This window comes from Xiphophorus maculatus, chromosome 8, assembly GCF_002775205.1.
Source record: "Xiphophorus maculatus strain JP 163 A chromosome 8, X_maculatus-5.0-male, whole genome shotgun sequence".
Lineage (NCBI taxonomy): Eukaryota > Metazoa > Chordata > Actinopteri > Cyprinodontiformes > Poeciliidae > Xiphophorus > Xiphophorus maculatus.
The window spans coordinates 20,232,341-20,258,892 of NC_036450.1; the positions used below are offsets into that span (position 1 = coordinate 20,232,341).

The following is a 26,552-nucleotide window of genomic DNA, read 5'->3' on the forward strand; positions in this document are numbered from 1 at the left end:
AACAAGGATGCCTCTGTTTCTCTCATCTCCGGCATAGGAGCTCTGTCTGTCTCTGTCACATCTTCTCTCCAGGATTCTCGTCTTAAATTCTGCAGCTTATAAAGTTTCTTCAAACCTTCAGACTCTTCTATCACTCAAATGTATGGATTTTCTTTTTCTTTCTTTCTACTTTTTTTCTGTTTCACACAGCCCATATTATCTCAAGTTTCATCTATTCTGCTGCTTTCTTTGGGTGTCTGCATACCTATTTCACTTTTGTGCCTTTTAACCAACACTTTTGTGTATTTCTTAGCTCCTTGCTATGGTACCAGCAGTTGTTGTGGATAGTGACTTGGAAACAGATCACTTTAAGGCACTCACTTAACAATATCTGGATGGATGTTCAGAAGCTTTTGAAGCTTTTAGAAATCAAAACAATACATGATAGGCTGAAAATCAGCTTATGCAGTGCTTGTAAAAAGTATTATTTCACCTTTTTTACTTGATGCACTGCAGTCAAAAACTTTCTGAAATTTATTAGGATTCTGTGTAACAGAGCAATACAAGGTAGCAAAAATGAAGTAAAAAAGTGTTTTTTCTGAAACAAGACAGAAATCTAAAACGTGTGCATTTTTTATTCATCCCCCTTTAAACTATCTCCAAATAAATCAAATCTGCTGCCTTCGGATGTCTTCTAATAAGTACATCCAACTGTGTGTTTTGTATTATCAGTATAAATAAAGCTACTCCAAGGAGGCTTCAGAAATTTCCTTGAAAACATTATGGAACAAACCGAAGAACACAATGGAAGAAACAAATACTGGATAGCAGAATTGATACATTATGCTAACAGGGAAGGATTTTAGTTGCGGCTTCCCATTGTGGAGATGCTTTTATTCAGAAGAAAAAAGGTAGCTGGTAAGAGTTGGTTGTAACTGTGATGGAGTTAAATCAGGACAACATTGGGGGAAAAAAACAACAATAGATGCTGCAAAAGACTTGGAACCTGCCCAGAATAAACAACCTAAACATACAACAGGAACTACAGTGTAATGGTTTGGATCAAAGTATGATGACTTGTTAAAATGACCCAAAATTCAGACCTAAAGCAACTAGAGAATATTTGGCAATACATAATAATTGGCTTTTCACTCTCTCTTTCCAATATGAAAGAGAGATTCTTTGAATCTTTGACTGATTCAAAGAATAGGTGAATATTGCATGAAGAGATGGTTTTATGAATATTTGTCCCATGGATCTGAATCTACCACACTTTCTATATCTTTCCATTTGTTATTATCTTTACAATCATGCTCTACTTTGTTTTGGTCTCCCACATAAACTCCCCATGAAATATGTTAATTTTTTTCTGATTTTGAAGTGAAAAAATTCTGAAGAACTCGAGCATTATAATGATTTTGTGCAATGCGGATTCTTGTGCAATTGTTGCTTTCTGTTTAAATAAATCAATTAATCCAACATGAACTGAAAATGCCACAATGTCTGTCTTTAAATAGAAGTCGGAGTGAGACAAGTCCACTCCTTTCTCCTTAAAAATCCATACATGGTTTGATTTATTTAATGCGTCCTTCCTCTCACCCCTTCCAAGGCTCTCGCCCCCGCGACTGCGGCGATCTGTACGCCAGTGGTCAGAGAGAGGACGGCATCTACTCCGTGTTTCCCGTTCACCACCCTACGGGCTTCCAGGTCTACTGCGACATGACCACGGACGGAGGAGGATGGACGGTGAGTCAGACCTGATCTGGAGAAAAACACACAAAACACAAAGCTCTTAGGTTTTTTTTTTTTTTTTGTGCGTGCATTTCTGCTCAGTCGATACATTTCCTCTATGGTGATAAACAAGATGAAAACAGAAAAATGAAATAGGCCTGCAGGCCCTTTGAACCCATCTTCTCTCATAAGTTATACAGAATGTATTAAGCATCCAAAGTAAAAAAAAAAGGATTCACCAAAGCTGAACCCACCTGCACACATCAATTCCATTCACTCATCCAGCACTTAATGTTGTATGCATTTTTTTTTTTTTGAGCACCTACAGTAATTACAGATGTACTGCCTCGGGATTCTCATGTATTAAACATTTCATCAAAGTTTCATGTGTCAGAATAACAAGGAGATATCAGCACCAGGCTTTTTAAAATATTTCTAGGAGATTTTTTTGTGTGTTTTTGTCGTATAGAAGGTAGATTTTTTTTTTTTTCCAAGTGACTGCTGAAAGAAATATGAAACAGGAGTTGCTGGACAAAGAAAGCTATTAGAAGAGCACACACCGATGGACATGACATGTTGGAGGCAAAAAAAAAAAAAAAATGGTGCCATCATAGCGGAAGGGGAGATTTAAACATCAGCTTTAATCTAAATTGCCTGCTGACGATGAGATGCCTCTTCAGATACAAATGTAGTGCAGTTTAGGAGCGACAACATGCATAGCCGGCACATTTGAATAAAGCTTCTGTGTAAAACAATTTATCATTCTGCTTTAAAGGCACAAAAATAAACTGTTTCCATTATAGGTGACAGATTTCCGACTTGCTCCTGTTTTCTGCACCTTTCTTTCCCAAGTATGTCTGATAAAGCTTTGTAATCCTTAAAGGTAGACAGAAATTTAGAGCTCTTCCAAGCATAAATAGTTATTTTCCTCACTTCAACATCTCTCAGTTGACTGGACCTACTCAAGTAAACAATCCCGTTTGATTTGGACCGTCTTCTGGAAGTGCTGCATCTTCTGGGAGAGAGAGAGAGGAAGAGAGAGACGGCGAGGTGAACAAACACCGACACGCAGCTGCTTGTAGCTATATTGGGAATTGTAGTTCAGATATATTTTTCTTAGTACACACGAGCTCTTTCCAGTTAGAGACATTTATTCCTTTTTTGGTTCTGAGGTGTACCAAAGCTGCCTTTAGGAAGCGCAGAGAATTCCCTCTTAGAGAATTCCCTCTTAGAGAATGGGGGAATTTTTTTATTTTTTTTATTTCAGCGACGTAAATCCATCACAACTTTTCATTTTACCCTTTCACAGACTGTGATGCAACATTTAAAAAAGGATAAATTGGCGAACTTTGAAATATATTCAAAACCTTTCACAATGTAATTTTCATTTCTGTATGTGCTGAGCAAAGTGATGCAAGTTTTTCGAAAGGTGTTTCACATGGTCTAGGGAATAAATACTTCTCAGAATTTAGTTTTAAACTCAGTGGGGTTTGTTTCTGTGGTCCATTTGTATTTGTATTTTCTTGCTTCTACATAATACAGTACCAGGTGCATATTTTCACAACCTTGGTAAACATTTATTTAAAAGAAGAAAACTACAAATAAGTTCACATTTTTATTCCAGTAGCTTCAACTCACACTGAACCTTTTAGGGGGAAAAAAACAACCTTTAATTTAAGAGCATTTATTCAGTATGGAAAAAATGTGTGCTTTGCTCTTTACGCCATTTCAAGTTTCTTTGAACTTCGAATTAGCAATTTATTACATTCTTTTTTTTCCTGGGATATAGACAGAACATGATAAAGACTATTTATTTTAGCCATTATCCACTAGACTAGATGAGAACTAAAGTTTATCTCAGTACATTTCCAAACCTGTTAGAAAGAGTGTGACCTTAAAGACACCCTGTCTTCATAACTATTAAGCAGTATGGACATTAATGTCAGAAAGCATTGGTATAGATCGGCGGTTTTCAAAGTGTGAGGCGCGCCCCCCTTAGAGCACTTTAGGGGAGGCTCGGTGCGAGGGAAAAAATAAACCGGAAAAGAAGCTATCTGCTTACTGTCTACTGATGTGAGAGAAAGAATGGACAAATTTTTAGTAAAGAAAAAGGCAGGGGAGACAAGCTCTGGCGTAAGTAGAAAAAAGGGGAAGTATGACCACGACTACTTAAAGTTTGGATTTTCCTGCACTGCTCCCGATGATGCTCCAAGGCCGCAATGTGTAATCTGCAAGGAGGTTCTGGCTAATGATAGCATGAGACCCTGTTATCTCCGGTGTCACATTGAAACAAAGCACCCAAGTTTAATGACCAAGCCGCGGGAATTTTTTGAGAGGAAGCTGAAGGAGCTGTGCACACAGAAAAAAACAATAGAGACGTTCAGTACTGTTAACGCTAAGGCAACCGAAGCATCTTATCGGGTGGCCTTACGCATTGCAAAGACGGGGAAACCCCACAACATCGGTGAAACTTTACTCCTTCCTGCTGCTAAGGACATGTGTTCAGTAATGATGGGAGAAGCTGCTGCTGCCAAACTGAATGTCATCCAGTTGTCTGACAACACCATCCAACGCCGAATCTCACATATGGGCGCAGATGTGCGGCAACAGGTAGTGGACAGTGTTCGTGAAAGCCCTTCCTTCTCCCTTCAGCTGGACGAGACGACTGATGTCGCCAACTGTGCTCAATTAATGGTGTATGTGCGTTATGTTAAAGAACTAAATGTGCATGAGGAGTTTTTGTTTTGTCACCCTCTGCCCTCACGCAGTACAGCAGAAGAAATCGTCAAGGTTTTGAATGATTTCATGCGGGAAAATGATGTGGATTGGGGCCGCTGCTGTGGAATATGCACTGATGGGGCAAGGGCAATGACAGGCCGGCACAGTGGTCTGGTTAAAAAGGTGCAAGAGGTCGCCCCGGCTGCTATTTGGACGCACTGCATAATCCACCGCCAGGCCTTGGCAACTAAGAGGATGCCCCAAGAGCTGCGCACTGTGCTGGACGAGGCAGTAAAAATTGTTAACCTTATAAAGTCGCCTGCCATGAATGCCCTTCTCTTCTCCATCCTCTGCAACAAGATGGGCGCGCACTTTAAACAGCTGCTTCTCGGAGGTCCGGTGGCTTTCCCGAGGAAAGGTTCTCACGCGCCTTTGTGATCTCCGTGAGGAAGTCCTTCTTTTCCTCGCTGAAATCAACTCTCCACTGGTAAAACACATGGAGGACATGAAGTGGGTTGCAAAGCTTGCCTATCTTTCGGATGTCTTCGAAAAGATAAACCCACTGAACATCTGTCTGCAGGGCAAAGACTGCAACGTCTTTTACGCACACGATCAACTCTGTGGATTTAGGAAAAAGTTGGAACTGTGGGGTGCGCATGTGGAGCGAGGATCAGTGGAAATGTTTCCCACCTTACAGGATGTTTTGGCCAGAGCGGGGCTGAAGGTGGAGTTTTTACAGCAGGTGGTCTGCGCGCATTTGGAGGGGATGCGCGAGCAGTTTGGAGAGTATTTTGGAGAGGAGGCAATGGCAAACCAGTGGGTGAGAAACCCATTTTCCTTCCCCGTGACACTCAAAGATGGACTTTCAGCAGGAGAGGAAGAGGCTCTGGCTGAGCTGAGCTGTGACATGGACTTGAAACAGAGGATGAGTGACGTGTCACTTGCGCACTTTTGGCTGTCAGTAGGGACTGAATTTCCACAGCTCTCCACGAAGGCAGTGAACGTGCTCATCCCCTTCACTTCAACCTATCTCTGCGAATGTGGGTTTTCCGCACTCGCAATGATAAAAAGCAAATACCGGTCAAGGCTGCTGGTTGAAGATGATCTGCGGTTATACCTCTCCACAGTGCAACCCCGCATTAACCGGATTTACGCAAAAGCACAAGCACATTGTTGCCACTAAAACTAAGGTGAGCTGAACAGTAATGTTGCCAATGTGTTGCCATGTTGCCAATTTAGTTAAAATCATAAATAAAATGAGTTACACCTGATTCAGGACCGTGATAGAAAAAGAAAGGGTGCGCATAGCGTGCGTAATTGTTTTTTCCTTTGTATGCCTCCGCTCTTTCATACAGCACTCTCTTTTAGCTCGAGATAAATTGTTTAGATGAACCACAAAAAGAGCTCCACGATTTTGCAACTGTTTAGGTTTTTGATTTATTTTTTAATTTCAATGAAATGTGCAACATTTACAGATGTGTTCCAAAGATCTGATCAAAATGTTTTTGTTAAGATGTAAAAACACTGTTGGTATCTCAAACATTAAACTCAGAATCTCAGATGTAACGTTTGTTTGAGAAAACGGTTGAAAAATGAGTTTGGGGTTGTTCTTATCATTAGAAAAATGAAAAAAGGGCGTATTTGCCATACAAAGGCCCTGATAAAATAATTAAAATGGGAGGAAATGTTTTAAAATGTTCATGTGTTAAATTTCATTCAGATAAAGTGTCATTTAAGATGAGATGGTTCTAAAATAAAAGCAATTAGAAGGTGTTTTGTTGTGGCATTTGGGGGGGCCGCAGCAGGCATTGTGCTCCTTGGAGGGGGGCTCACCCTTTCATACTTTGAAAACCCCTGGTATAGATGAAGCAACTTATTTCTTACCATCACAAAAGTGAGTAAGAATAGATTGTACTGGAACTTTAACTGAATTTAGATGATCCAGATTGAGATTTGTGGCAGCAAATATATTGGATGCTCACCGTAAAGGATTTATATATGTGTGACATTTTGTCTTGCTATGTCGTTTTGTTGACTTTGAAACTGTTTTATGTTTTTAAAACCCCATCTGACGATTAGCACTGCAAATTAGCTAAGGCTAAAAATGGTGTGGTGTTCTGTTTTGTTAATGCTTAACACTTGTCTCCATGAAAATAAACAATTAAAAAAAAAAAAAGTACAACAGAGGATATGTGATGGTGTAGCACCAGAATAGATTAGAGTTCAAGTCAAAAATTATTTGTATATATATAAATCAAATATATATATATATATATATATATATATATATATATATATATATATATATATATATATATATATATATATATATATATATATATATATCTCAAATAAAATTGTAAAAGGAATAGGTAGAGATCCCTCTCTCTGTACACTCCAAACATTTGAGTTGTTATAGTGGAAGAAGAACTGTCCTGTTGGTCAAAGTTGATGTTAAAAAGTACTGACAGCTAAGGTGCTGCTAATTGTTCCACCGAAAACATCTCCTCCTTAAGATGACCTGCATTCATTTCCTCATTTCAATGGTTGGGCTTTTCAAAATTTTACAAAGCAAGACCTTGGAACTAAAATAAAAGATTTTACCATAAGGTTATTTTAATGTATTCAAGTCTGAAATGCCTGCTTATTTTTATCCAGGGACATTTCCAAACCTTTAAGAAGTGATATTTACCTTTTAATTGGAAAAATCTCAATTTATTATAAGCCTTAGGAGATAAACTGTTATAATTTTCACAGTATTTGCCAAGTCAAGGCTGCAAAGTGAAATAAATAACGGAATTTCTTCTAAAAGTAATTCACCGTGCACTTCTCTTACTAATCCTTATGATAGTGAGCTGCGTGTTGACACCCATGCATGCTTGTGAATCTGTCACCGAGGTTGTGTGCGAGGCAAGGTCAAACCCCTTCCCTCCGCTCCCCCTTCCTCATCAAATGAAGTGAATCTGTCAGAGTGACAGAGTTCTAAGCAGCGCATGATGGAGCAGAGCAACGTGCAAGTCCGTCAGGGGCTGGACGTGTTTGCGCGCGTCCATCTATGCGTGAATTACTGTTTGCATCAAAGCGAAGGCGGCCCCACACGCCTGTTCTCAGTTAGCGGGGTGCTGTCCGTGCCACCCAATAAAAAAAAAAAAGAAAAAAAAAAAAAGGATATTCACAGCTGCTCAGATTGAGGCGATAACAAGCAGCTACTGATCCTGCCTGCAGTGTTGAGCTGCTTGTGATAATCTCTGAGCCTCATTAGGAGATCAGCATTGTGTAGTCCAACAGGAGCAGGTAGCAGGATTCTCAGGGAGCTGAGTGGCTTACTGTCTGCTGAGCTTAAATAAGGAATGAGCCATATGCTGCCACCTCATTAGCATGGTTTGACATACTGTTGCAGGCAGACTGAAAGATGAGCAGGTTACTTAGAAGGAAAAAGGGGGAGGGAACAGATGAGCTGTTTGAGGAGGGAGAAAGTGCGAGCAGGACATAAAAGACACAACGGAGGAGCATGAATGTCATTTTTCTTACTCCCCGTAAAGGCATACTTCAAAAATGGCCTGTAATAAAATCTTTCTTTTCTGCTGTATTGGCAGTAAAGACGGGGGCTCTCGGAGAGCCTTGAAGATAATGGAGTTATCTCAAGTGGCTCTAGATTTTGATACCAATCAGTACAATTACACCATCAGTCAATTATGACCTTTCAAAATAGGTTTCTTTTTTTTTTTTTTTTTATGCGTGGCTGCTCTGACGGCACCCGGATGCATCGTGCCAAGCAGATCAGGTTTCTTTTTCACATGAAAGATTTATCCTTCGTTGTGAGAGGCTCAGTGAAAAAAAAAAAAAAATCCCCCAAAAAAGTCAAACCTAAAGCAGTCATGAAAAAAAAAAAGGCAAAATGATCAAAGGCGCTGTTTTCCATAATGCCACGTTAGATTCAAAATCAAGCTGGTAAAACTAGCCTAGGACAGCCACCCACAGACAGTCACTGCTTCAAACTTCCAGAGTGAGAGATGATCCTCTGGATTCATGTAAGCATAAAACTATTCAGTGAATAATGAAGCCTTGGGGGTATATTTGTCGCCGCAGCCATTCATACGATAAATTAGTCATTACCAGATTTCTTTACAGAGTTGCCTCATCAGTTTTTAATAAAATGCTTCGAATAAGTGAAAAAAGTGAAGCGCTTCCCACAGGGATCAGAAAAAGCAGATAGCTGTTCACTGTACTTATCTGATTTATTCAAAGATTAAGAGAAGAAGAAGAGAGAAAAAAAAAGACATCCTAAACGAATGTAGCATTTTTGGGCTTGAGCAGATCTAAAGAACAACTGAGGAATTCTTGAGCTGAACATGTGGACTGAATCTCTCCGGGTCAAAAGGAAGCTCGAGAGAAAGAGAGAGAGAGAGAAAAAAAATCACTGATTGTGAGTATTAACACAGAAGGGAAATCACTCAAAACACATTTGAAGCAGTAATCTGAAGAGACTGAGCAAGGAACTGAACCAGCCAGAGGCCATATCCATTAAGTAATGCTTCTTGCTTTACTTTTGGATTTGGTTGCTCTTTGCTGAACCTGCTGGTGTCTCTCTGGAGTTTGTGTTTTAGTTTATATGGTGAGAGTCAAAAGTAAGTTTTGTGTTTATTTTTTTTAAAAAGCATCAGGAGCACAGTCTTTGTTCAGACGAGGTAAACATCACCTGTTTAAATCAGATTAGGCGTGCTTTACGTGATGCAAGTTTCAGTTTGTTTGTCCTAAAAGCTGTGTTATGTTAAAAAGTAAAAACTATTGAGTCAAAATATGTATAAAAATCACACACAGAGGTACATATCAAAACATTTACATATTGCATAGAAGAGTAATATTTCTTGCCAGTCATCTGAACTGACTGGCAAGAAACTGAAACGGTCATTTCAGTTTCTTGTAATGAATCTCTATTCATTACACATAGAGTGAAATATTTTTACACTTTTCTTCTTCTTTTTTTTTTTTTTTTTGGTATTTTAAAGATTGTGGCTTACAGGCCCAAAATTTGTTTCTCAGAAAATCAGAATATTACATTAGATCAGTCAAAAATGGATGCCTTAAGCACAGGCTAGACTTCTAAAAAGTAGGTACATTTCTGCCCTCTAGTGAAGGATGTCAATTCAAGTTTTCGGACATATAATTATGTAGTCTTTCCCATGATTGTGTCATTTTTACAATAATGACCTTTTTCAATTTATTCAAATTTTCCAGGACACTGAATTTTGGGTTTTCGCTGTCTGCTGGGCTTAGTGCTGCACCTGCATATATCGTACTCATAGATGCTTTTCATTTTAAAACTGCTCTCCTGCTGTTGTTGTTGCCTTGTATACGTCGACAAAAAATTACCAGTTTTGCCAGAGAGTTTTGCCACTTCATATCCCGAAATGAGTCATAGATGAGAAAATCTAAGTGATTCCTCTGAAAATTACAGAGTTTTGTCTCCTTGGAAGGGAATATAAAGAAATAGTGGGTGACTCACAACTGATTCTGAATGCCTGTGAATATAATAAAAATGTAGACAAATGACTTGTCTCCAGAAGTTTAGCTGGAGAAGACTATTTTAGCATTACAATGTTCCAAAGCCCACCATTACAATAGCAAGTAATCCAGTTCATGTGACCTTATAGTTCACTCTTCATTATCCAGTAAAATGGAACATAGTGACATTTTTCTGCTTGAAAGCTTGAAAGTATATCTTTGACTAACTAATTTCAATGGAAACTCCAGATCTTTGAAAAAGAACAGCACATTGTTCTTTATACCCAGGGTCCCATGGTTAAAAAAAAAAATCCAGTAAGTGATACAGATTTGCAAGGGATAGAATGTCACTTTTGCAGCTCAGACTAGAAGAGACACACAGCCTCCTTATCTTCATCCTGGTCCCTCAACTTCAGCTTCAAATCCCAGTACTATTGCTGTGTCTCAAAAAAAAATCAAAGTGCAAATCTTTTCTGATTTTAATTTTGCTTTGCACTTGAGCAAAAAATTGCTAAAAAAGAAAAAAAAAACTTTACATATTTGTTGTTTTATTTAGTATTCCTCTCATTTTTATCTGAACGTAAGACGTGGTAATGCAATGATTCTGATTGGCCTTTGCCATCACTGTATTTTGATCTTTAGTTGCCTTAGTGACAAGCTAATATAAATAAATATCTAAATGACTGAACGTCGAAGTAGGTTTAGCTGAATCAAATCAATGTTTAAGGGTATCAACAAAAGTTTAGGTTTTTGGAGTTTTTTGGAATAATTAGAACAATAAATTATAAACAAAACTTCTTAACCCATAGTGCAGGTCCTGGTAGTGGTGGTGGGCTTGTCTTCTGTGGTTCTGAGAAATGTATATGTATTTTTTTCTTATCTAAACTGTTAAGTATGAAGTTAATTAGCCTTGATACTAATCTAGGATATCAGGCTTTGCCTTAAAGAAGTGCAGCTGGAAAGAGAAGTGCACTAAAGGATTTTCAAGAATTCCCAGTCTAAACAAAAGAACGAGCATTGAACCAGTAAAAGGCGCCACTGGCTACTGATGATGTGCTCCATTTACCTATGATTTTATAACCTAAATCTTGGAACTATAGCAACCTTTAGAGCAACCGACCATATAAAATAATTGAAATTTGGCCATTTTAAAACCAATATTGTAATAAGTTTTTCTTTAGCCATCCATCCATTCATGAGTCATAAAGGTGCTGGTGTCAGTGAGCCAGAGCAAGCAGCTCTTGTGTTAGCCAATAACATAATATTTTCACAGTAATGTAACCAATTATTATGTTAAAATCCTTTCATTTTTTGTGGCAATGATACAGAAGTGGAGCCATATTTGCCAAATATAAAATGTTTTAGCTGTTTTTGTTTAGTCATCAAATACAAGTATGCAAGAAAATCATGTTTATATTAAATTTGAAGTTGTTTCAGTCAGTAAGAAATTGATTCCCACATGCAGTAGCAAACCCCCTTTTTTGTGGTTAGATTTTCTTTCAACAAATAGGTAATGTCTTTCTACCAAATCTTCAGTGTTTTTTTAAAAATATTATTATTATTATTATTATTATTATTATTATTATTATTATTATTATTATTATTATTATTATTATCACAAAACATAATGCAAATAAGTTAAATTGAACGTCGAGCTATTTTTTTTCTTCTTTCTTTTTTTTCCATCACACTACTAGAAAACAATATCACTGATTCTAAGAACAGTTTTGAAGCATTGTGGTACTCAGTACCATATAAATACTTTATCAAATCCTATAAAAAAGTGAACTATCATAACTGAAACAGTTTTCTAGGAGCAAATACCTCACTAGCTGAATCCTAGCACTAATCCACTTATTAGAAGATAACCATTTTTAAACAAGTGAGAAAGGAAAAAAAACAGGAAAGAAAAAAACATCATTATGAATTGGTGGGAATGGTTGTCGGAGGAAATTGCTCCATATTTCTCCGACGCAGTAACTCGGGCTCTGGAGACCCAGTCGGTCCATCGAGGTAGAATCAAGGATGGCAGATAGGACATAAAAGAAAAGAGATGTCATTACTGTGCCTCACACCCCCCGGCTCACCAGAGCACACGCCGCACATTCTGCCTGCAGGCGTTAGCATTAGTCAAAGTTTAAAAGCATATTTCAGCAGAGCAGTTGAATACAAATGAAACCGTCATGTGTACACGGAGACAATAAAATGTGTTCATTTGTGTTTACAGTTAATCCAGTCGGACAGTTAATCCTAAAAGCTGTACACATTCAACCTCTTACCATCTAGTGCTTTTGGGTGACTGTCTTGTCATGTTTTAGTAAAGAGATTTTCAGAAGCCATTTGAATAAAGCCTCTTGGGTCAGAGCAGTATCTTCTATTATTACTATTTTATTTGTTAAAAGGAAGGGACTAAAAATGACCATAGCGTTATTAATAATAAATGAGTGCAGATATATCAGAGTGCAGTGCGGGTCTGCATTATCAAATAGTGCTTTTATCAGAAGCACAGCAATCACTCAGAAAAAAAAAAATTTCCATCCAGCTAAGAACTGAAATGTAAAAGTTTTAGATTGAATGTACGATTGTGTGCATGTTCTGTTCCTCTTCTAGTGCCTTTTGAGTGTTTCAGAGTGCGTCCTATAGGCTTTCCTCTATCTCTACGGTTCATAGGTCTTCAATATTTTATCTGGTAGTTTATTCGATTGAAAATAACGCAAATCCAGGGTGGATGCTTGTGCAGTCTAGTCCTATGTCTGCGTATTATTTTTCAAGGATAAAGTGGTTAATTTCAGAGTAGAATATCAGCTCAGTTCAAAGCATATTACCATTCACCGTGATCACAGTCATCACAGGCGTTTACTCTGATATTCATGTCATTATTATATCCATACAATTTTTTTATAAGGATGCGCACACATTTTTTTTTTACACTCTAGAACTGGCATAGAGAGAAAGGATCGTGGGACGGGAGGAGAGCAGGAGCTTTCTGCTGCATTATCACTCCTGGTGTCAGGCGTGTCCTTTTGGATATTAGTGCCATTAGAGCCGTGTGCAGGTTATGTGAGGAAAGGTTAGAGATCTGTAAAAGGCCTGCTGCGGCAACATGCAGCTATTTTATGGCTTTTCCCCATCTGCTATATGACCGGACTCACAAATAGACCTGCAAGTTTCAGGGATTCTGCTTGGTGGCAAAAGCAGATGGAACATAGACTGGAGAACCCTTAAAAAGACAAACTTATCCACTGATCCATAATCTATGTTTTTTTAAAACTATTTCTGGGAATGCACAGTGTGCATCTGTCCATATGCCAAACCTCCACCCATACAAGGCTACACCATCCATCCCTTTTTTATATTATTTCTCAACTTAAGGTGAATAGCAATTGTTTAGGAAGGCATTTGAACTTGGAAAGGGCCTCTGTGTTACATCCTATTTATCATAAAGAAATCAAATTTGTAAAAGATTTCTAGAAGTCCCTTAACATTTTGAGAAACTAAGAACAAGTAGAGCATAAATTCCAAAACACTTTAAATTCATTTACTTTATTTGGATCACTGTGGGGTGCCACTCCATGCAGCAACAATTATTCTTTTTTTCTTCCCCACTGAATAAACCTACTCAGTGTGTCTTCTTCAATTTCTAATTCTAAGCTTGTGTTACAAGAATTTTAGTAAATGTGCTGGATGCTACACATCGCTTAATTTAAATTGAACAGGAAATCAGCATTAGGACGTATCTACTCATTGGTCGTTGGTGTGGCCACATTTTTTGCCTACCATGTCTGTGCCTCAGCTGAGATCTACGAGAGCTAATCTAATTTCTGTTATTCTACGAACCTTACGAGGCAACTATATTTGTTTTTATTTTAGTAATCAAATCCGGTGCTGAAAGCCAGTAAAAAAAAAAAAAAAAGTTAAATAAATGCAGAACGTATGCTTCCTTGTTGCCGTGTACGTGTGTGTGAGACGATGAAGAGAAAAATTGTTTCGTATTGCGTTTCTCTCTCTGTTCTCATTCACTGTTGCTGCTGCTGTGTTTGGACCACATCTGTTTTGGTGATTGGATTATTAAAGTGCTCCCTGACAGATGTTCGCAGTCTTGTTTGAAGATAGCATTTGTGCCTGGTGCTCTGAATTTATGAGTGCCTTCATCACCTGCTGTAGCGTTTGTTACCATGTCATCAATACCTTCAACAACATTATCAAATTGCTTGCAGTTTCTCTGCCGTCCTCATTGATCCATCTTTTTGTTCATCCTAGTTTTAGCTGCCAAAAAGCATGCTTCATTTTTAGACTGTTTTTATTGGACTGAATTATTTTTTCTCCCATCTGTGTGGATCATATTTAATGGTTTTTGTATGCAGAATATTTAAATCTTCCTTAAAAATCTCAGTCTTTCAGAAATGTTTGATCCAACATTTTAAAAAGTTAAATTGGCCAACCTTTTACCATATTAAAGCCAAAAATGTTTATGAAGCACATTTTTGCTGAGATTTTATACAAAGTAATGCATTATGTGAAATAGAAACAAAAACATTCATAGTTGTACAGATACAAAAGTGAACACTGACAGTGTTCCTAGCTGTTGCCACATTTTGTAGTTGGTGTAGTAGCATTAGTTGGTGACAATTTATGAATCTTGCCACATATTCTCTTTTGGATCTGTTAAATCTGTTGGATTTTGACTGAGCCATTTCAATTAATTGTAAGGTGAATATATGCCATTTACATGTTTTCTTTCAGGATTCCCCTTTATATAGTTTCCTGCATCTTGAGGCCATAATGCTGCCAAGAACACTACTGTTGTTGATGGATTGTTCAGGGCAAGCTGCAGTATTCCTTTTCCACCTCACAAATCGTGTTGCATACAAAGAGTGAAAATTTTAAAATTTTATAACCTACTCCTGCGCTAAACCTCTCCCAAATTGATCCCAGACCTGTCTGCTCTCTAACAAACATCTTAGGTCTTCTCGGAACAACTGTGGTCATGATGAGTTTAAATTTTGCACAGTTGGATCCATTTACTAGTTGATATAATCAAATAATGTGATTTTTAGAGGCAAAATTGATTGTAATGACTCACTAAAGTGTATCAGAGCAAAGAAGGATGAATATAAAAGCATTGTGAAAACAATGTACCTTTTTTTTTATTGTTTTTCTTGAATAATCATCAACTTGATGTGTTGGAATATCACCTCAAATCCATGTAGACTTTTGAGTTGTAATGTAAAATTGTTGCAAGGATATAAACACTTTTAGGAGGCATAACACAACCTAAAACTTACAAGTAATTAGCTAGCAATGGAATGAAAAGCAGAGTAATGAATGCAAGAAAAATCAAGGTCATTTGACTATTTACTACAGTTTTTCATATCTGCTAGCCTATTTTGTTAGTCATGGTGAATAAAATAGACTATTGATTTATTTCAAATATGTGTTGCATGTAAAATTTTTATTACATTATTTTTTATTTAGTTTTGTCATCTTTATTTGTTTGTATGAATATCATCATTAAACTGCTGCATAAATGCAAGTCCCATGGTACTTACATGTTCCTCATTTCTTTATGGGTGGAGGTTTGTAATCATGTGAAGATTTTATTGTAGCCACCACAGACTATCATCAAGTGACATCTGTTGCCAATGCGCCAAACATACGAACATAGTGTGCTCACTGTGCGTAAATGCCAGGAGCTAACAAGCTATTGGCACGCTTCCTGTTTTCCACGCGGTGACGTGCCAGATTGTAAATCTCCCAGAATCAGCTTTGGAGTGCTGGTGTTGATTCTTTCCTGTGTACTTCTCTGTCGGTTCGGGTGTCCGTCTGTGCAGGCTGCAGGCTCCCCGTAGTTGACAGAAAGCCTGCTGAAGAGCTTAAAGCTGCTTGTTAAGTAGCCTTCATCTACTGCAGAGATTACAGGCAGCTTAATGTGATCATGCCAGTGCAAGCGCCCCTTGAGAAAGCGTTGGGCGAGATGGTCGTTAAGGATTGCGGATTGGCTTGTTAACGCCTGCTGGTCATTATCGTTTCTGCTGAAATGGTTTACTTGAAACTCGGTATGACCATGTAGCAAAAATACAATGCTCTGTATGTGCGCATATATGTTCAACACGTTCTACAGACTTCTTTCTGTAAAGCTTTTGTCTTTGTTTATAGGTGTCGAGAATTGAGAGGTGGTAGTGTTTCGAATGGGGGCTCAACAATCTGAGTTTATTTGACTAAGGAGGAATCATACAAAACAGATTTATTTTCTACTGTCCAGTACTTTATGCCTGTGAGCCAACTGCTGTGCCTCGGAAATATAATTATTTCAAGTGATCTGGATGGTGCTGCCACAGATGTGCTCGATGTAAATGACTCTCAAGAGATGGAATTTTGTCTGATTTTCAATATCTGACTTTCTAACAGGTTATATGCTGTCACTGATTTTATCCAGTCCTGGTTTCCTGTAAACAACAAAATGTTTTTTGTTTATCTACTTCTGGGATAAATTGGAATTTGAGTCATCTTAGGAAGTTTATACTAGAAGAAAGATCTTCCTCTCTTTGCCTTTCTGAGCACTCCGTGCTGAGGAAAAGCATTTCCCCAGATATTATTCAGTTTTCTTCTTTTTTTTAAGATCATCAAGCAAATTGTCAAATTGTAATATGGTAGAATGCTAATTTTAAAAACCATTTCATTTGTAGAGCGAAAAAGGGTATCCAAACCAAACTGCTCTCATCTGAAAAGGTAATTGCTTCCCTTTTCTAACCATGAAATAACTGTGATTCACCATGTGTTCTTTTTGGGGTTTTTTTTTTTTTTTTTGGAAAGCTGAGTTTAATTCCCCTCATTGCTGCCTAATCTGCACATTCAGTAAGTCAGTGCAACAGAATCTTTTTCATAACATAAAGAAGGCTAAAATATTTAAAATAGAAACACTTCATGCTCAAATCTGTAGAAATTAAAGACAAGATGACAGAAGTAATCGAACTCTATTTGTCTAGAAAGGTTTTCGAAGACTTTTCTAAAACTTTTCATGCTTGCACTTTTACGGCTGCTATGCTTGCAGTGACTTGCAGTGTTGTTCACTGGACTCCAACTTTCCAAGGAGCAACTTTCAAATACATTGAAAACCCTTTGCTTCAGTTGCCTCAATTGAAAGTACTCTTTGTGGTTTAACAATAAGGAAGAGACGGGGCAAAGTAACACATCTGTGGGAGAGTGCCATGTCCAAATCCTCTGGTGACCTAAAAGAGCACAAACAACCTAATGATCCCCAAAACTTTCACCAAAATATTATGTGGAATGACAAGACAGAAAATGAAACTTGATATATTTTACTTTCATAATGAAATCATGTGAAAATAGAAATTTGTGTGGACTCAGGTTACTTTTATTTCATAGTAAAATTAGTACATTATGAGACACACTAGTACAATCTGTCGGGAATCAAATATTTTTGATAGCTCTCTATTTACACTTAACATCCTATATTGGTGATCATAACTAGCATGGAAAGAATTACTGACAGCAGCTGGTGTGTGTGCCTTGCTCAGTGAGTACAGACCGAATTTCCAAAGGACTGTCAGGATTTCCTAGACCGACATGTTCTTTGACAGAGATTACACACTTTTAAAGGATAAACCCAGGACACAACTTATGTAATGTCTTCAGATTTTTCTTGTCTCTTAAAGTTTCACATTCTATTTGAGTTGGGGCTTGAATAAAGAGGTGACAGGCCTCTGTAGAAAATAGTTTTCTTTTCAGAGGTGTCTTAAATCTTACTTAACCTACTCTTCTTTCTACAGTAACAACTTCACCTTGAATAGTGTGCTGCCACTGTCATCTGTTAGTGCCAATGTATGGTGCATTCAGCATAAATAATCTATAATAAAGTATATTCATAAGACAAAGATTGGACTTTTAGTTTTCAACTCTTAGACATTCAGTAGAACTCAGTCCAGCCAATTCTAATCAATATTCGATCTCAATGTGCAACTCTTTCATAAACATTTTTTCAAAATCCTTCTCTTTAGTCTGCTACACTTGCTGAATTTCTGTGCACAGGTTTTATCATATTATGTACAAAGCATCTCCTCTTAAGAACAAGTTTCAAATGACTGTGACTCTGTTCTGTTCAGCACAAAATACTAAAGTTGAAATTGTACTTTAAGTCAAAAGACGTCTTTAGTACTCAGACAATCTATAAAAAGGACAGGCATTAGAAGAACAATTTTCAACTTACATAACAAGTAAACATGTTAGCAACTTCATAATAAGAGAAGCTATTCCACTGTAGTGTTTCTCCTGATCAACAGAAACCATTTGTGAACAGTTTAAAAGTGATGCAGAGCTGCGCACATCATTATACTGCTAAAACATAAAACAAGGCTCTGCTGTTGATACGAAAGGGTGCATTTATAACAATGAAATCTCACAATATTGTGGGCTTCAAAAATTAAATTTTCCTCACACTGACGTGTCGTCACTGGAAACATGTAAGGTTGTGCCAAGCTAATTTCTAAAAAAAAGTTGCCGTGGTAAGATGGGCTATTTGTACTTTTGGATTAAGTTGGAGCTGCTTGTAAAAAGATTTGGGTACCAGAGGAACTGTGGGAAAGAAGGGGGATTAAGTCAAAACTGTAATATGTGGGTAACAGATGAAGGGTTTAAGAGCTTCAAAATCAGGGGTGGGCACTCCTGGTCCTCGAGGGCCGGTGTCCTGCAACTTTTAGATGCATCTCTACTTCAACACACCTGAGTCAAATAATGAGGTCGTTAACAGGACTCTGGAGAACTTAACTGCACTTAGGAGGAGATTCAGCTGTTGGATTCAGGTGTGTTGGACCAGGGAGACATCTAAGAGTTGCAGGACACCGGCCCTCGAGGACCAGGAGTGCCCACCCCTGTTCAAAATGAAAGCAAATAACCACCATCCCTGAGTTTTTCCTAATATTGACTGTGCTAATGTCAAACACAAGGACATACATTGCAACAAAAACAGAGAAGTGAACTAGAATCAGTATTCTTTAAGCGTCACATGTTTATCTGTCCCAGGAGAACAAATATATATTTAGTCGTGATTCCAGTAGCTGTTAATATTGACTGTGCTGCTTGTACAACATGAACGCAGACCCGTCTTCAACTATGGATTTTTTTTCTGGCTCAGTTTTTGGAAGTTGTACTTTAGGCAATGTATGCAAGTCCTTGCTCAGTGCTTAACTAAAATGGCCACTCTGTCACAGCAGCAGATCTGACTGGGCTATATGTGCATGCCTGAAACAACGCCTGCCCTGCAGAAATAGCTTGTGACCTTCTGTAACACTCCTTTGATGTGAAGTAGAGCCCCTCCAAGCCAGACATTGTGTGTAAGGAATTGTCAGTTGGGATGTTAAGTTGCTTCTCCGTGGAAACAACATTCCTGTATCCATGTATAAGAGGTCTGGTGAGATGCCACGGCAACAAAGGCAATCTTAGCCACTGCAAGCACAGCAGCCATAAGAGTGCAAGCATGCAGATTTTCAGACAAACACTTGAACTGCATGACAGACTTTGTGTTCCCTTAATGGTGAAACTGACAATCTGGTGGTGTGGACAACTCTCTGTGCAACTGTATGGATCAGATTTTGAAGCAAGTTCTCTACAAACAATTGTGATCCAAACGAGAGCAGAGCTGGTAATCAAATGTATCTCTGAAGGCTGACAATAAAAAGGAAAATGCAAAGCAATATAAACGAGTAATGGGTAGAGGAGTCAGGTTTGGCCAGAGGTTAAAGTTTCTGTGTGCAGCTGGCTGGGTGAACTGTGAGGTGCTGCATAATGTTGGATAGTATAAATCAAAAAGAAGATGAATAATTGAGATGGACTGTACCTGACAAGACAATTGGATGTATAGGGATTTATAGCACAAGACCTGACATTCCCCAACTAATATTTCCGCCTACACTGCATTCAGCAGAAAAAAAACATACACAAGAAAAACAACCCCCTTGACTACCTATATGCATCCTAACTCCTTATGCCTTCCCTCTGCAAAGTTCTTATCAATTCTAGCTTAAAAGCACAAACCACTGCATGGAGCACAAATGCTTTATCACATAAATACGCACACCCCCACACGCACACCCACACAATTTAAAGTAAAAGAGACTTCAGCAGTAATGTCATAATGTCTTTTATTGAAACAGGTTTGTAGTTTGGGAGGTCCTCCAAAGTCTGATTTCAGTTTGATTTAGGGGATATGAGTCCCCACAAGTGGGTCAAAACAACATGAAGACAGGTTCATTCTTTTAAAAGACATAAAATATATTGAATGCCTTTAAAGGATAATTTGAAGTCCCCCCCACACCCTCAAAAAGAAGATATGAAACTGTAATTGCTTAAGTCATGCACAAAGACTGTACACAGCCAGGGAGTCATTCTAAAGAAATATGTTATAAAGAAAAATGAGGTAAACAGAAGAGAAGCCGCACACAGTGCAATATCCTCTATATACCAGCAAACTCTTCACAGAGTGAGTAGTTGGTCACAGTTGTATATTGTTTTGAATATACGCTTTGCTCCATACAGCTCAGTGCCGCCCGCTTTATTGTTGAGTTGTAGTTGCTTTGCATTTTTCTTTTTTATTGTTCTTTTACTTTTTGACCTGGAGCAGGTTTCTGGAGTCACAACACACAGAAGTAGACATCTTGAAAACCAAAGAGATAGTTTATTTTCGTCAAAATGTTTCTGCAAACTGAAGAAATACATTACCAGCGAAAGTAGCTGATCAGGTTATTTTTGAAATTATTATCAGAAGAACTAATACCATATCTGATGTGCTAATGCTGTTCTTCATATGTTTGTACTCTGCTTCTGATGTATGATATAGAGTTGTTTTTTGATTGACGTGGCAGGTTTCTCTATGTACCTTAAGTCAGCTGTGGTCCTTTCAGTCCCTCTTTTAATCAGTTGGAAAAGAAAATAGCAACAAGACAGTTTCTACAGTGAACAACCTCTGTATATATGACTAGACAATTTTAACTATGTGAACAACTTGTAATACTGTCACATTTTTTGATAATCTGATATACGCTATTAGCCCACACAACAGTATTTCCTAATATATTAATCTCACTATGCATATTGCTGAGTTGCTCAATCTGACATATGTACCCACTTCAACATGTCCTCTGTCCCCCTTATTTCAGTTTAACTATTGAAACATGAGAGACGTTGCTTGGTGTGTCAAGACCTCACAGAATCCAACTTTCAGGGTCAACATGCAATTAAACCTCAGAGATTTTCTCTCACATCTTACAGACAATCTTGACATATGGGGCGCATTGCCAGCAAGAAAAGAGTGTTGACCCTAATATGAACTGAACTTGTTGGTTTACCTGCTGAGGTTGACTCCGGCTTTGTATAGTTACAGGCAGTTTCTCACTGCTACTGTGAACCATGGTTCCATGTATCCACTCTTGTGGATGGATGAAGATGTTTAGAACTGGTGTGCACCAGTAGTGTCTGGTTCATACAAGAGTTGCTGCTGCAGGCAATCTTCAAGTGAAAGTGCTGGTCAGAAACATTTGCCAAAGCACATACATGGCATTCAAAGATATCTACAGATGTTGAGATTGTATTAGGGGTTGCATGACTTCATAGTCTACGTCAACTAGTCATTGTGACTTCATAGAAATGTGGGAAAAAACACATAGTAGCTTTATTACCTCTATAATCCTAAAAACTCACAATAAAGACAGCTGGACAGAAGCCTAATTTGAAACATATCCTGTACTTCTTTGGTGGCAGTGGCAGTGAAACATTGCTGTGAACTTCTGTCACTCTGTCCAAAAAGTTGCACACAGTTCAGTTTGACTTTTTTTTTCTTTTCCTCTGAACATGGGCCGGTGCTGATCGGTATATTCTCATTTTGGACATCTTAATTGTGCATGTTGGAGCATTACGAACTAAGGTTGTTATAAACTATTCACCTTTGATTACAGGCGTGCCTATGGAACAGATTCATTAAAACATCATTTTTCTAAGTCCAGTTTGAACTCTCTCATATGAATTTGCAGAAAGTTCCCTAACCCTGTAAATGCATGAGTAATTCAGCTGTGGGTATTCACATTGTCCAACATGTACATGCGAGGTCAACCCGTTACTGAAAATTGACTTTAGGAGTAAATCTTTGCAAGTAGGGTGGTTTGTCCTCTCTCCACTGCCTTGTGATGAATGGGTACAGGGTGTACCCCACCTCTCATGGATTGATTTCCGGAGATATGTACCGGTCCTCTCTGCAATCCTGCAAGTATAAGCAGGTTTGGAGATAGATGGATATTAAATATCTTCTCTTTTTTTTTTTTTTTTTTATCGGCTCTAGTGGCCATGAGAGTGGTCAGACAGGAAAGCGGGTTGTGAGAAGGAGGGAAGACATGCGGCAAAGGTCATTGGGCCGGGACTTGAGCCGGTGATGGCCGCATTTACGGGTTACCTGTGGTACGCTTGCACCACCCGACGGCCCGGATATTAAATATCTTTATCTTCTACAGAATTTTCCACATAAAAAATCTGTTTGTAACCGCCATGGATTATTTTTAAAATTAATAAGGTATTATATTTATCCCTCCAGAAACATAAGATGAAAAGTAGAAATGGGTCAACACCAATTAAAATCAAGTTTTTAATTAATTTAACTGGGATTGCTACTTCTTTTTGCAAACCTAAAGTTTGTTTTTAGCGATGTTAGCTTAAACGCGAGAAAAATAAGATGCTGATGTTTAGTTCTGAAATGTACTCAAGTCATATGGAGCTCAGTTTGAGAGACATCCACATGGTCATTATCAAGCTAGAGCTAACATGAACAGAGTGTTTATAAACTTTAGTAGAACATGTCCCATAAACGTACATGAGTATTAAATCATATGCATCTTTTTGCAAAATAAAAGGTTTCAAATATTTTAGCACGTTACTTTTGAGATAGATACAAGAGCTTGGTTTTAGTCAATAATTCTTAAATAGAGATTAGATTTTTTTTTTACTTACAAGTATTTTATTTTTATAATTGGGGGAGAAAATATGCCAGTGGAACGAATACTTGATCTATAATCAACAGTAATTGATTAAGATATTTACACTAGAAGCTAGACAAAATACTTAGGAAAATTCTGTTTTTTGCAGTTTTTTGATGGTATCATAACTCTAAAAAAAAGTGAACTTGAAAGCTAATTTTACTACATTTTCTGGCATATGCTGTTGAAATCACTACAAGGCATTCATATGTACTATGCCTAACATTACCATGACAACCAGTCATTCGTACACATTTGGGTAATTCAGAGGGAAAAATATTAATCATTTTCTCAAATGATCCTCACTTGCTTGTTGAGATAAAGATTATTTATGACACTCAAATCCCAGAGCTCATTTTTAGGCTGAGTATCCAGTCTTAAGTCCAATGTAAGGACTTTTATTTTACGTCTAATTTGCAGATTTGACTCCTGATCTGCAGGTTCTCATTTTTGTGCAATGCACACTGTTGTATCTAGGTATTTTCCTCTCACAATATAATAAAGGATCATCTTCCAAAAGTGTTCTGTGACATTATTTCCTTTTTATATGATCACTGACTCGTTATATGATTTTGCCTCTTAAACTTGACACTTTGAGAACCGGAGGTGGAGACATTAATAGTTACAGATGTATTGAAAGAAAATGTCATTTTAACTATAAAATAGTTTTCTTCTCTGCCAGCCCATTCGACGATAAGATAGGAAGGGCCGTTGCTTGAAGGCAGAAAAGTTGCCTCATCTTTTTTAGGGAAGTCCTACTTTCTACTTAATCATGTGTATAAAAATAAAAAAAAACTTGACACAATAAATCTGTGAAAAGGAACAGGTGGGCTAGACTTCATGTCTGCTTGCTAACCTTCGGCCCCCTCATGAGATTTCCACAACAAAGGAATGGTGGATTGACATCACTGCAGCTATTCCACTGCAAACCTCATTAGTGGGGGCTGTATAATAGCGTTTGATTGCAATTTAAAGAACAAAATGCCAATGGATGTAAACAACCTTTTTGTAAGCCTTATAACTTTTGATTTCACCTCCTCTTTCAGTTTAAAATCTTTGTTGCACCTTATTTAAGTGAGGATAACTATGTTAAAATGAGCATTTACCGTCACTGAACAGTAAATGCTCAATAAAACACAGTCCATTCAATACAACCGTAAGAGCGATGTCCTTCAGGTTATATCCTCACAGTAATGAGAAATGCGACTGGGCAGTCGGTGTGCTACGGTGAGGGCATTGTGAAGAAGGTTTTGTTTGTTGTTTTATTGGTGGTACATGAATTTTGTAAGCCAAGTGACTATTCTTTACAGGTCAATAAAACCTGGTTTTACCCCAATGCATGAACCGCTGCTATTTTAACAAAGCCCTGTGGCATCTTTGAGGGTTGCACAAGGTTTCCTTTGTTGTCTATAATCTTAAGCTTCAACTGCAGCAATATAACACACCAAGACCAACTTGTCTCGTAGTTTTCAGGAGTTTTAACTGTGAACAAAAAAAAAAAAAAAAAAAGAATCCTGACAGACTGGATGGTAACGTTACTGCACTTTAAATTCACCACGTTATTTGAAGTCCGCTGCTAGATAGATAGCTCTGTTTTTTGCCTCCTCTTACTTTCTTTTTGTTCTGTTGGACAAGATTAAGCCAGAGCCTGCTTGCAGTTTCTATCAGAGATTTAGACAAACGTATCATAAGTACAAATGTAATATTAATTTCAGGCTTTTAATTATACATATGAGCTATTCTCTTCTCTTGGTGGCCTCCTACAATCACAAAAACAAGATGGGGTGTACATGAGTAGATTTATTGCAAAACCTTTTCCAGCAGCACTTAATAAAATTATAAATACAGACTCAGGAAGGGGACAGGACTAAATTATTTTGTCACAACCCCAAGAAGAATGGTTAGAAAGCACAAAACAATTCTGTTTTGCTACCATTAGTACTGTGTGCTGTGAATGAGGTGGATGCACTTCCTCAAAACTTTTTGAAGTTACTGCCAATCCAACAGCTACACCACAACAGTACAGCTGTGTTAGGAAAACAGGCAAATAATCCCAAATACCCATAAAACGATTTCTGGCATGGATACATTTGGATAAATATATACCTGGAGTTGCTCTGATTTTAATCCCATTTAAAATGTATAAATTATTCTGAAAAATGGTTGGTTAATTGGTTGGTTCCTGCTCCAGAAAAACAAACAATTAATGTGAAGTTTACAAATTCAAATATACAGCTAACATTATATCAGAAATGTGTTCATGGCTACATGTGATCAAGGTGCAGTTTTCAAATAAAATTCATCCACACACTAAAAGGGGTGTAGTATGTGGATGTTATTGTGTATGTAGACTATATTACCAAATGTATTTGATCACCCATCCATATAGTTGAATTCAGGTATTCAGTCTCTTCAGTCACAGTACATTTTTATACTAAGCACATGGATATGCACACTACTTCCAGAAACACAGGATGCGTTTTCCTCAGAAGCCCAGCAAGCTGAAGTAAGGCAAGATGCTAGGATGTCGCCTGTATATGCCCATTTGTTCCAATTCCAAGATTTGTAATGACAGTGTAACAATAAAGGGTAGAAGACAATCATTTTTGATGTGATATAAATAATACAAAATTTACGTACCCTTCATGTTGGCAAAAAAAAAGCTACACGTATGAAGATGATGTGGATAAATGATGATTAACATATTTCAGAAAAAGGCTGTTATGTGGGATAAGGGGGTAATGTGGGTAATTGCTGCCGCTCAGCTGGATTTCTTTGTCGGTGCAGATGTTGAAAGGAAAAATGGCTGCATGTGCCATCTGGTACTTTTTGGAATGTTAGGGGATTATTCATGGTGAAGACGCGCCGTCTCAAGGAATTTCGTTTGCTTTTAAAACATTTGCACACCCCTCTAATCGTAGCTCCCCAGTTATATTCATACATTTTCCTCTTGAGGAACATGTTTCTCATTTCCTTTCATCAGCTTGTCACGTCAGCAGTTTTGGTTGATATTTTAATAGGAGACGCTGATGCATGTGCACAGGGTAAAGCAAAATCTCCTATTTGCCTATAATTGCAACTTTTCTTGCCTCCTTCTAAAGTATTTGTGTGTGTGTCTGCGTGTTCAGAATCATTGTTTTAGGAATATAATCTCTGTTCTGGGATCTCAACAAAGTATGCAGATTCTATGGCAATTTGTTTCAAAGTCAGTCAAGATTTAATGGATTCCCTTTATTAGCTTCCAACAAATTGCCTTTTTAGCGGAGAGAGCGTTTGCATTATTCATTAGCGAAAGAGCAAGCATTTATGAGTTCATTTAGTTTAGTTCTACTTGAGCTTAGCGACGATCAGTGGGACAGAGAATGACTCATCATAAAGGATGATGAAGCGCTCTGTGTGAGATGAAAAGCCATCTGACCTCTTTGTCTCTCGTCTTGCTGTCTCGATCATTTAGGTGATTCAGCGCAGGGAGGACGGCTCGGTTAACTTCTTCAGGGGATGGGAGTCATACCGTGAAGGATTTGGCAAAATCACTGGAGAACACTGGCTAGGTAAGTGAATCATTTAGTGTTTTTTGGCACTGTG

The 26,552-nt window shown here is 37.9% G+C and overlaps 1 protein-coding gene across 2 annotated transcripts in view; it reads left to right on the forward strand.

Annotated features, from left to right (window-relative positions):
• The window catches only part of LOC102228704 (fibrinogen C domain-containing protein 1-like), a 154,074-nt gene that overhangs the window by 78,785 nt on the left and 48,737 nt on the right, over window positions 1–26,552 (forward strand). For both annotated transcript variants that reach the window (XM_023338582.1, XM_023338583.1), the window contains 2 exons: window positions 1,589–1,725; window positions 26,422–26,518. In XM_023338582.1, the coding sequence (XP_023194350.1) occupies window positions 1,589–1,725; window positions 26,422–26,518 (234 nt within the window). The remainder of the gene's footprint in view (window positions 1–1,588; window positions 1,726–26,421; window positions 26,519–26,552) is intronic.